The sequence below is a fragment of the Lytechinus variegatus genome, chromosome 4 (genome assembly GCF_018143015.1).
Source record: "Lytechinus variegatus isolate NC3 chromosome 4, Lvar_3.0, whole genome shotgun sequence".
Classification (NCBI taxonomy): domain Eukaryota; kingdom Metazoa; phylum Echinodermata; class Echinoidea; order Temnopleuroida; family Toxopneustidae; genus Lytechinus; species Lytechinus variegatus.
The window spans coordinates 15631832-15645035 of NC_054743.1; the positions used below are offsets into that span (position 1 = coordinate 15631832).

Below are 13204 nucleotides of genomic sequence, written 5' to 3' on the forward strand. Positions count from 1 at the left end.
CATAACATATATACAGTTAGCATTTAAACAACAGGCTTGCACAGGATGACCCACGAAAGCTCGAAAGCTTATTTCCAGTGGGGTCCTGAATTAAGATAATAAAATGGTTCAATTATACTATTTACATATTAAAAATGAAGGAAAAAATCAGAATTTAGTATTACCAATAAATAAGATATATAGACAATATATACAAGAATATAACGAAGAAGAAGAAGAAAAGAAGGAGAAGGAAGAGGAGCAACAGAAGAATAGTGGGAACGAGGAGTATAGAAAAGGAGACGGAAGAAACTGATAACGAAGGAAAATAAATAAGGAGAAGAACAACAGCAAAAACGGTGACGACAATAACAACACGAAGAGGAGAATAGGAAGAGATAAAAGAAATAGAAAGAATAGAAGAAAGGACATATCGAAGCTTCAATCACACTATGTAAAATACATAAAAATACCTGGTAGAGAAGAGAAAAGACCTAGGTCAGTATTCAGGCTAAATCAACCGTATAACATATCATTTGCATCTTCTTTTTGACTCTCAAGTGAAAGATATTCTTTCAATTTCCTCTTAAAATTCAAAAAGTTTCCTATTTCCTTTATATAATTGGGAAGGGAATTCCAATGTTTTATAGCATTGTAATAAAAGGAGTTACCAATACTCCCTATCCTTTCTGGTAAGCAAAAGTTGAAATGGCTGTTTCTTGTATTATAGTTATGTATTTCGGTACAAGAGGGGATAATAATTATACACAAATAAAGCAGAAAGGGCGATGATTCTGATGAACGGCATATCCGTAAGAAAAAAAAGAAAAACATTCATCCAAACATTTCAGCCTTGTTTATAACTAGATATTTACATTATTTATGTCAACGACATTGTTCAAATTTGTTTGTTCTCTAAACTATCAATACATAGGCACTATAGCCTATCGTTTATTCAATCATATTCTTTGACTGAGTTGGGAACTCGACTGATTAACCGAAGCTATACTCATTCTGAACAACGTTCGATTTTTTTCATCGCCGCGATATGCAACAGGTGCGAAGCTCAGACTTTGGTCTCACGGGGTAATTCAACACAAAAAGCTTCAATTTTCACATATATTTACAAAAATACAGAGGTATTGTGAGATATTTTTTTTTTGGGGGTGGAATTTGTAAAAAAAATATCGGAAGTGAAAATAAAAAAAAAAAAATACTATGGCTTTGGGCCTTAATGTCTACATTTATTGATGAAAAAAATATATTTGCAGAAGATAGACCAATGATGACGTATAAATATGAAGACCATTTTTTTTTGGGGGGGGGGTGGTACCGAATGAGTCAAGAAGATATAGGGGAAAAGTATGATCATCTCTTCTCCCAAAGAAAGTAATTGAAAAGAAACACAAATGCCTACTCCAGTGTCAGTGTATAGACCTAGTGTAGACAACATTTATAAACATCACAGTCTATCAGGTCCATTGAAACGAGAATACATTTTAGCCTGAATAATTTTCTAGGGGCAACACGCCCAAAACCTAAATCAATATGCAAGTGAGTGTAAACTTTGATAATTAAGGTCATGATTTACCTAGCACAGATGCTGCCATGCAGACACTCTTATCATGTGTATAGTTTACTACATCAACTGCTCGAGTATACAATCAGTTCATTAGTACATGATCGTATAAAACTGATTCATTATTACAACTTGCAAATAACATGTCAGCAACAATAACCATTGCCATTATATTAACATGTTCTTTGATTGGAGCTATGCTTCTCTCTGCGCTGACGGGATACCTTAATCGTCAAAAGCGACGTAATAGTTAATTTTGATCTCTTTTCGTCGAATCTGGTCTTCCTGATCTGATATTTCGCTAATGGAACGGATTCCAGAGTGAATTGTGAAATCAGTCCTAAACTACAGCAATTACACATAGAACACACAAGAATTCATCACTTTGGATTGAGCGAGTCTCCTGGCGAATATAAAAATGAAACTATCACTCTTTGGATTGTTATTATTCTGTATCACTACAACCGTTTTATGTCAAGGTGATACTGAGGACATCCCAGGTGAACCTAAGGTAATTGATCTTGAAGTAATATTGTATATCGATTTTTTTTTATTAGAAACAATTATCCTCAAGTCTACTTATTATACAGACATATATAATACCGATATATGTGATTTGTAAGTGGCAGATCGGGGGGGGGGGGGGGGGACATCCGGCCTGCCCCTCCCCCCTTGAGAGTCACAGAAAATATTTTCAGAGGAATATGTCTTTTATACACAGGTGATGACAATTGTGGGGGCTTGTCAAATTTCCCTTGCAACAAAATGACCTTTATTTTTTAGTGAAACTTTTTTTTTAAATAATTTGTTTTATTTCTATTATTATTATTTTTTTTTTTTTTGGGGGGGAGGCTTGTCAAATTTTCGTAGAGAAATGTGTTTCCCTTGTTTGAATGTCCTGGATCCTCTCCTGATGAATTGTGTTTGTTAATTTGAAGGAAAGACGAAAGTATATCTATGATAACTACATTTATTTAATGTTAATTATTGATACTTCCATGGCAATTCATGCAAATTGAATTCAATTAAACTAAATATACAAAATATTTAGGTTAGGCATGTGTATTTTTGTTATTGGTATCTTCATAATAATTTCACATCATTGACCCCCATTTGATCATGTAAAATATAAAGCTGTTGTAATATGCACAGAATACATTACACTGTTATTGCTCTCATATTAACCCAAGTTAACACCCTGCCAGGCAAACAACTCAAAGTATAAAATAGGTAAGAAAAGGAGAGAGAGAGGGAAAGAGAGAGGGAGGAGGGGAGAGGGAGAGTGGGAGAAGATGAAATATTCAAATTCTGTTTTGTTTACCAATCATGTCGGTATGCAACTAGCCCAAATCAATAGTTAAGAACAGCTGTCATCAAAACGTTTGTGTTCTTTCCCACAAATCATGCAATAGTGATGTACTTCTGAAGCCCATCCTGAATAGACTGATTCGAATCTTACTGCGATATATTCATTGGAAAAATACGAATATTTTTACTTGTACTCATTTCTGAAATTAGTATATGATCATGCACAGTTTTTCAGTTTTTTCCACTTTCGCCTTTTTAATCTTCTGTATTATTTATTTATTTATTTTTATTTATTTATAATTATTATTTTTTTTTTTTGGGGGGGGTAAAAGAATATGCCTTTTTTCAATAACAAATGATTCGATCTTCAAGCCCGTTAGTGACTCACTCTTACGTAATCACATTGAAATGTGTACGTAGATGTGATTTTATTAGAGGTAAATGGCAATATTGCAAACTTCAATTTTGAATAGTTTTATTTCCATCACAACTTAGATCGTTTGTTTGTTTTCATGTATTTGTTTCCATACAACCTCCAATTAAACATGTTGAAAAAAATATGGCGGAAGGTCTATCTAAGTGGTATATACTAACATTTATGCCTGTATTCCATTGAGGGTCCTTTAGAATTAACGTCATATATTCACCAATAGAGAAAATATTGCCTGTAAAAGACCAAGCTCGAATCATATAGGCAGTCCTATTCAAACAAATATCGAAGTTGATCTATGATATATGACGAAAGTAATACTTGAGCATAAATTCACCTTTTTCATTTGATGTTTACGTTCAAGAAACTAGGTAATCATGGTAATGGTTGCCTTTACTATAGTGATCTCGGTAGTGATCACAAAAAATCAGAGAAAAACAACAAGGCTTATACATGACTACACCACCTAAAATTTATAAAGAAGTACGATAAAAATATAAAATAAAAAACAAGTGGATGAATATTTGATAATTGCATGTATTTATCAACGTTTTCATTTTGTTTAACTCTCAGGATGATGCAGACATTCCTGCTTCCTGGCTTGACATCTTGAGCAAGCTTTCCCAGATCCTGAACGACAAGAACAACAAACCCGACATCACTACACCGACCAGCCAATCATACCCCGATCAGCCAATCGACCACCATACCGTCAATGATGACAATAATGTTGAAGGCACTGACGTGGCTACCACTGTTGTCTATGAATACGTGAATGGAACCAAGTTCTGGGAGGACGAGGAAGATGGCATACCACTTCCCGACACAGTTTCTCCTTTCATTAGCGTCCTTGATGGCGTCGAGAATGGTGATAACTCGTCTGCCGATTCAACAAATTCGCTGTCGATCAACAACGAAGAAGCAGAACCTCCATCAAATCAAACGTCATTCACAGACTCAAATCTAACTCTTCAGGAAGCCCTCGCCATTTTACGGGATCGAAACCAAGAGAATAACTTCCATGATCAACAAGACGGGGAGGAAGAAAGGCAAGAACCACCTCAGAACAGCACCGACCTGCACGCCGACAATGTCATCGACCATCTCTCCGAAGAGACATCACTATCTCGTCTTTATTATCATCAAAATTCAACGACAGGGACCAATCAAATTATTTCAGATGACAGGAACAGAACAGTCGATATAGAAGATTTTGCATCGGCGACCCCAACTCCACCAAAGAACAATTACACTATGGTTTCAACGAACGCTTCATCATCCAGACCTAAAGTTTTGGGAGAAAATGCATCTCGAACAGACATGACAGAGAGACCTTCGATGGAGACGACATCACGACTTCTTGAAGTCAACATAACTTCCTTGGAATCAGGCCAGGGTGAAACCCAGCAGTCGGATAATCTAACTCTCCAGAATATGAGCAGCACGGCGGTAGGAAGCAGCTCGTCACCATCATCTGGAAATCTAAACCAATATACCTACAAGACGGAAGATGAAGGAGTCTCGCAATCGTCAACAGGTAACGGCGTCGAGCCATCGTTCGAGGCATCCGTCGAACCAACCCCTACGGAACTCCCTCCGCAGTTCTGGGCCGTCAACGATAAGGGTGATGACAATGATTCGATGTCGAAGGAAAACTACTTTTATAGCGAACTTCTCCCTGCAACTGAGGAAGGTTCAACGGAAACCCTTAAAGACAACACGGTAGGCTGCAATGAATACGTATAGGTTATTTTTTTCACAAGACGGTGGAATGCAAAATGCCGGGGCAGAATGATATCCCTGTCATGTTTAGAGGGGGAATCCGAATCTAGATAGATCACTACTCCTATCATAAACATTAATTAAGCAATATACCAGTGTAGTCATGTTAATCTTATCCAGCGACCTTTAGAATACTCTTCTTCTTTCTGTTTCCTTCCACTCGTAGGCATTTCTTCTTAACTTTTTTATTACTTGAAAATTATTTGGGGAGGTCGCCAAATTCATACGGCGCCATCCCTGATAACCACATCAGAGTATCCAGAATTATAAGTCATTGATAATTGTCATTTTTATTGTTTTTCCTTACTAACGATTTGCCACTGAAACAAATTAATAATGATAATTGAAAATAAATTATTGTTGGAATAAATCGAAATACCCCGTAAATTGTGAATGAGAAGTAAATCAATCATCGTCTCTCATTGGTTATTTGAAGTGCACTTCAATTTGTTTTAAATTTGTTTTTGATATTTGTCATGTTTGTTAGAGTCTGCGCATATTTTTTTTATAGGAGCTACATCAGTAATATTTTCATCGATATTAATATTACTCTCATCGCGCTGAAGTCATCCTTTAAATCAGTATCAAGAGCAAACACAGAATGATCAGAAAGCGTACCAAACAAAGCGAAATGGAAGCTCCAATGAAGAAACTGCACATGTAGTTCCAGTCTCTGGTTGCTTGTAGTGACAAACAACCTTATACTTATAGTCATACCAACGTCCCATCTCCAATCGGACAGATATGATATTCGAAACAATGTAGCTCTGGGGCCCCGTCTTACAAAGGGTCACGATTGATCCAATAAATCGTAACTATATGGAAATCCATCAGTGTCATTCATCTAGAAATCAATGAATTTATGGATATACATTCATATCTAGAAACAATTTTGAGCAAACGTGTTTTTTATATGTTGACGTTACTGGCTTTCCATAGTTAAAATTGATCGGATCAATCGCAACTCTTTGTAAGATGGGCCCCTGATCAGTCTGGAGTCGAATTCTTTTGGTGCGACTGTATAGCTTTACTTTAATAGTAATTTATTTCCAATTTGGCCTATAATCTATCTTTTATATATATATATTATCTTCCAGACACAGAAATGCGACTGGATGGGCAAGAGCAACAACAATGCTTTCATTAACCTTGTCGACAAGATCTGTCACCTTCTCAGACCTCTCCCGATCTTCTTCAACATCCTCATGCTCATGATACTCGGTATCATGACCGTGGTCGTCTGCTGGCTCATATGTCTATGTGTTCGATGTCGTCGACGTCGACGCAGGAAGGGAGGTGAAGAGAAGGACAGCCTGATTGAGGAAGGAACACGGAAAGAGAAGAGATCGTTGCTATATCAGTTTAGCTAATCAAAACCTTGATATAATATGGTTGCCAACAATCACCACTGTAGATCAAAATTATAGCAACGGTTGAATTCACATTTTTTTTCAGGAAGGTGGGGACAAGAAGAGGCAAAATTTGTTCCAGAACTTTTAGAAACGAGGCAGCAAAGCAATTGAGCTGAACATGGTGTTTTTTGCATTTACTAATAAAAATTAAAGATTTGGGCCCTTCTGACAAAGAGTTGCGGTTAACTTCAATTAATTTCAAATTGTGAGATCAATCTAAATTTGATTTTGATAGGGACTATCACAAGTCTTTGTAAGACAGGGCTAAGTTGCAAACTTTGCATGTATTGTCATGAGATTTTCAATATAGGTTTTGGACATTTCTGGAGAATTTGGTGACAGCCATTCATGCTCTCCATCCAACTTTATCCATATTTTATAATTAAATCATATTAATATCTAAACCTTAAGTGAACTGAGTTCACTTATGATTTAGATATAAAATATGGATAAAGTTGGATGGAGAGCATGAATGTCTGGGTGGAGGGTAAAACGATTATCAAATCGATATTGTAGAGTTAGCTAAATTCAGGGGCCGCGGAAGCGGGGGGGGGGGGGGGAGCTGGTATCAAGGTACCATTGATATCTCTTTATAACTGTATAATTATGACTGATTATTTCAAAACGATATATCTAATTGACTTAAGTTCTTCGTACCTTACTCTCAACAGGTTATTAACTTTCTGTATAAAAATTATGGGGTTCATGAAGTTTATATTTGGTTTAAGTTTAAGTTGGTGATTTTATAATTGTTTTATATCAATAATATGAAACCCATAAAATCTACCAATATTTTCCTTGCTATACCAGATACAAAGGTCACGCCTCTAATCCAGGCGAAAGAGGGAAGGAGGAAAAACAAAAAGATTTTGTACTCAAGAAATGATAGAAGTAGGTATCCCGATGATAATGTGGGACGGGGTCGTCATCTGTCCAAAATACTTAATAAAAAATCTAAGAATTCGATAAAAACCCTGTTCTAATATATAATATTTGAAACCGTTCACAATAAACTTCTGTTTCATTTATTACAGATGATGGCGCCAAAACAAGTCACATTTTAATTAATATATGATATTCTCATGAGAAAATATCGCAAAAGTTAAGCATTCAGGACAAGATTTTTAAAATGGCAAACGGTTTAGAATATGTATATTCAAGTTAAATATACTATAAACTTTATCATGATCATAACTCTTTATTAAAAATAGTGTACAATATACACATTTCTTTTAGTTTTTGTGTTTCTTCTCGTTAGCGTTCGTCAGCTACAATAAAGGCCTGTACCGGGCCTGTACCTTTTTATTTTTTTTTCAAACTATATGTTATGCATATTCCATATAGTCCAATATTCTCTTATACTCTTCGAGTTGTTCATAAAAGGAGTTTAAAAAAAATAAGTCGATTTAGAATAGATCCAGATCAGCTGTAAAAAAAGTGAAAAGGTGTCGAAACAGGGAATAAGAATTAAATCCTTGAGATTGATTTTTATAATCTAAAATTATATAAATTCAAATCTTTAGGGTGTTAAACTGAGATTGATTGGTCACTAAATAACAGCCTTAATCTTAATTGATGATTTCACTCCATGATGATATTTACACTGAACATGATCACAAGTATTAGTAGTAGTTGTTCCATGACTATTATGGCGCTATAGGGTTAGCGCTGGAGATATTTATATCTCAATAAATAAAGTAAAATTCACAGAGAAAAATGCTGAAATTTCGATCAAAATCGGATAAAAAATAACGAAGTTATTGCATTTTAAAGATTTGCATTATTCCGGTGAAACAGTCCTAGGCATGTCTTCATTAATATTCATTAGGTGGGCTGATGATGTCATATCCCCATTTGTTCTTTTGTATTTTATTTTATGAAATTAGGTTTATTCAAAAAAAATTTACCAAGAACTAAAATAATTGGATTGTCAACTGATTGTCAAGTGCATTAGTTATTTCATATATTGCCGCAACTTATTTCTTCATAATGGAGACACATTATTTACCCATGAAAAATGAAACAATACCAATTTCATGCAATAACATGATAAAAGGGAAAGTGACGATGTGACATCATCAGCCCACCAATTTAATATTCATGACGATGTACATATTACTGTTTTCTCAAAATATCGATAAACTTTAAAATTCAATTATAACTTCGTCATTTGTTATCCGATTTTGATGCAATTTTCATCATTTTGCTCTGTGTATTTTAATCTATAAATATTTTCAGTCCGGACCATCCCTTTAACTGCACGGTAAATAGCCCCAATTCTTCCGCCAGTCAAAAAATAGTTCCAAAGTCATTGATATATCTTTCCGATTTTGGCAAAGAAAGTTCAGTAGTTACTACGTCTAGAATCAGTGTTAGATTTTCAATCATATTCAAACACTTTTGTAAATAAGCAACACTAAGAACCGGGACTAAAAAATGAAGTGCTAATTTAGCACTTACAATGCTTGTATATAGTGACTGCACTACGAGTGCTGATTTTCTAATTTAAATTTGAACTAGAAAATCAGCACTCGTAGTCCAGTCACTATACAAGCACTGTAAGGTGCTAAATTAGCACTTCATTTTTTACAGTGAATATCAAATAAAAAAAAATCGATTGGGTTGGGTCGAACGAATATCTTTTGCCTCCCTGTTGTAATTGGGCTCATGGTACCTCAGATTAGTTTGCTCGTTCGATGCAAAGCAAACGATAATAAAATGTCGTTTACAAGAAAACGAATCGAACGATTTAATATTAAATATTTCAAAAGTGAAAGTGCAAATCACCTTCGAAGAAAGAAGCACAGGTAACATCGAACAACAATTAGTTGCGGTCATTAGCAATAAATCATATTACGTCATAATAACAAATTTGCGAACTATCATCATTTAGAAATCAATTTCAATTATAAATGAGTTGAAACTAATGCACGAGATAGACATTAGTTATTATAATATCCATGGAAAGGCAATTTAAACAAAGCGTTTATATCTAATAACGAATGTAATTCTGGCTACTGAACAAATATACTCGAGGTTATGGTTACTTTAACGATTATCTCCCCTGATTTGGATCACAGGAATACAATTCCTATTTATCAAATTGTTGATTTTGCTAGTTCTCTGTGAAATAATATGGTCCTTGTCGTAGATGACGCTATTCCATCACTGATCATTTCGATACTGTAATCATTGACTACTACGAAGAGATGGGCATTCATCGCTTAGATAATGAATTCACTAACGGGTGACTGTTATTTTTTATCTAAATAACATTCTCTTCAATGTTTGTCTACTTTAGTCCAATGATCGTTACCGTGAGAAGGGTCTGAAGCAATTCATGATCGAAACTTTATATTTCACAGTTGAAAATCATGGAAAATCAACGTGCAGTTCTTAATAACCTTTGGTAATCTTAGATCCATGTGTTTTATTTGAGAAAATGTCTGCATATTTCAATTGAGAAGCAAATTTGTCATTGATTGTTAACCATTTAAAATTCAATTATTGAGGTCCTTACGTGCGTCAGGAAATGTCTGGATCGAATAATATATTTTACCGGGACAATTTATATCACAGAAATCGTCTGCTTCTCAATGCTGCTCCAAATATGAAGCACGTTGATTGAAAGCATGCTGAAACAGGGTATCAGACAACAAACCTATAGGACCGGGGAAACTGAGGCATCTTTAAAGGACAAGTTCACTTCAACAAAAAGTTAATTTGAATAAAAAGAGAAAAATCCAACAAGCATAACATTGAAAATGTGAATCGGATGTAAAATAAAAAAGTTATGACATTTTAAAGTTTCGCTTAATTTCACAAAACAGTAACTTTATATGCACATCCTGGCTGGTATGCAAATGAGGAGACTATGACGTCATCCACTCACTATTTCTTTTGTATTTTGTTATATGAAATATTCTAAATTTCTCCTCATCGTCAAGTGAAACAGTGATTAATTCGTCGCCATTGTTGTGGAAGTAGCATTGTTTAATACTATATGGTTCAGTCAGGTCGGTCCCTGCGGTCAAATCTGTAAAAAATGAAATATTGTATAATTCAAACAATAAAAACAAAAGAAATAGTGAGTGATGGACATCATCGACTGACTCATTTGCATGTCACCGAGTTGTGCACATCACTGTTTTGTGAAAAATAAGTGAAACTTTAAAATACTATAACTTTCTTATTTTACATTCGATTTTGATTTCTAGTGTTATACTAGTTTGATTTTTCTCTATTTATTCACATCATCATTTTGCTGGGTTGGACTTGACCTTTAAGTGAAGACGTCTTGGTAATCTTGTCACAACATCTGTATGTTCTCATTAAGATGCACATAACCAGGTGACGGTGACTATCATTGGATCAAAGGAATTAAGGCTCGCGTTAATCGTCCATCTCTTCATAATGTGATGCTGTAATAGTTCATATTTTCACGAAATACAAAGCGCTTCAATCGATATGCGGTCTAATTCTTTGGGTAAATGCCAGATTTTTCAAACTTCCCCAGTAACTTGCAGCAAATCATTATTTTATACACAATGTACCATGTGTTTTTCATTTGTCACTTGTGAATTTAGATACTTTATAGTTCTCTTTCTGATTGTGCATTGATAATTGAGACCCCGAGAATTGAATACCAAACTATGATTTATGAATTGAGATATGGCATCACTCATACCCATCAAATCATACAATGAAACAGGTATGATCGGCTTGGCTCCATGCTTAAATACATAGCGGACAAATATAATGAGTATGACGCGATATCTCATAAATCATATTGTGGAATATCCACACTCGAAACCTCCAGTTATCACCTCAACTCGTAGATTGATAAATGAAAAACACTTGGTACGTGTATAATGTGGGATTTACTGGGTACTGTTATTAATCAGATGCCCAGTATTGTCTGTGACGTTTAAGGGTACTTAACATAAAACTCACAATACTAAATTGGCAAATGAAAGACATAATGGTACATAATATCAGCCTTTAAGAGATTTATTGCTGTTTTTGTAGCTACTATACATCTTTACAAACTCATGCTAGTAAACACCTACCGGTACATGAGAAGATTACAGGGGGACTACACGTTAAAGATATCAGAAGACGACACTGAAAAGATATCTGGTATAATTATCCGTTTTGGGGTAAAATTATACATTCGAAATTGGAATTAGTTGTTTTTGAAGGATTCCATTTCTTGTAATATTGTGTAGAAGTCCATTGTGTGCAATGTACGTGCTGTAATAATTAAGTTGTTTATAATCGAAATGACATATTACAATTTTTCATGGAGGGGTTCAAGTTTCTGAAAAATGATGAAAAAAGTAATCCAAAAAATATTAAATAAAAATGAGTGATTAAACCCGTCATCATTATTATAAGCATCATCGTTATTAGTAATACTATTGTTATTAATGTTATCATTATCATTATCTTCATCACCATCATCCTCCTCCTCCTCCTCCTCCTCATCATCATCATCTTCACCATCATCATCGACATCATCATCATCATCATCATCAACATCATCATCATCATCAATTATCATCATCATCACCACTATCATCATCATCATCATCATCATCATCTTCATCGTCTTCATCATCGACATCATCATCATCATCATCATCAACATCATCATCATCATCAATTATCATCATCATCACCACTATCATCATCATCATCATCATCATCATCTTCATCGTCTTCATCATCGTCATCATCATCATCATCATCATTTACAGCAGTAATATTTGACAATGCACCCGTTCATTACCATAGATGCTCTTCGAAGAAGACCTATTATGTAACTTGTGAAGGTTTCTATGTTGAAGAAGAGTGTAGTTTTCACGGTACACCATGTAGGTTGCATAGATAATTGTTTGTCCGGTATAATAATGTAACACCCCTTCCTCTTCCCTGTAATAATTGTGCATACGTGATAATAGACGGAAATAACGCATTGTCGTTCAGTTAGTGTCCAATCTATTATGAATTATTAACCTAAATATATCCCATTTACACTTCGAGACTGTGTTTAGCCCAAATCAAAATGTTATTTTTTTGTATAACGAATACGACCATTAAATTTTACATGTATTTGAATGAACTGGCAAAGGTATACACTCTTAAAACAAATCAGTCAAATTGACTAGAACAGTAGTCAGCTGGGAGCAACTAATATGGCAATCACTGATATTCACATTTCTGACATGTATTCTAGTCAGAAATAACTCTGTTCTAGTAAAATATGACAAGAAAATAGTCAATATGACTAGAATAACAGTTGCTATCAGCTGACCCTATTAACTAGTCATTTTTGACTGATTTGTTTTTAGAGTGTAGCCACATCATAGGGCTTCGATAGATTCTTATAGGAGGTTATTATATAAATGAAACACACACACAATGGACACATGCACACACTCAAACAACATAGGCCTACAACAAATTCCCACAGTTAATGAGACCTCCTTGCAGTTTGTATTTTCTGAAATTGATACAAAAATGAATCGATGAAATCATTTGAAGTCCAGACTTGTTATAATAACAGATACACGATTTCTTTAGTAAATTCACTATCAGCCAATTACATTGAAGTATTTCAGCAGCTTTTAATTGTTATTGAAAATTACGGTGATTACGATATCACGTTTCATGGGTAAAATGAAATTTGTGACTGACCGCTTTGTGCTCGAG

At 34.6% G+C, this 13204-nt stretch overlaps 1 protein-coding gene across 1 annotated transcript; it reads left to right on the forward strand.

Moving 5' to 3' along the window:
• The first annotated feature begins 1607 nt into the window (after positions 1-1607).
• Positions 1608-6563, forward strand: LOC121412569. The gene is made up of 3 exons (XM_041605357.1): positions 1608-2069; positions 3870-5018; positions 6176-6563. Exons 1-3 carry the CDS (start codon positions 1977-1979, stop codon positions 6446-6448), a joined length of 1515 nt encoding a protein of 504 aa, XP_041461291.1. The 5' UTR covers positions 1608-1976; the 3' UTR covers positions 6449-6563.
• Positions 6564-13204: the final 6641 nt, after the last annotated feature.

What these genes read in the sequence shown, in the direction of transcription:
- LOC121412569 (XM_041605357.1), top strand. Translation starts at nt 1,977, where the DNA reads ATGAAACTATCACTCTTTGGATTGTTATTATTCTGTATCACTACAACC. An exon ending in ACATCCCAGGTGAACCTAAG is followed by an intron (nt 2,070 to 3,869) that starts GTAATTGATCTT and finishes TTTAACTCTCAG; the next exon opens with GATGATGCAGACATTCCTGC. An exon ending in AAACCCTTAAAGACAACACG is followed by an intron (nt 5,019 to 6,175) that starts GTAGGCTGCAAT and finishes ATTATCTTCCAG; the next exon opens with ACACAGAAATGCGACTGGAT.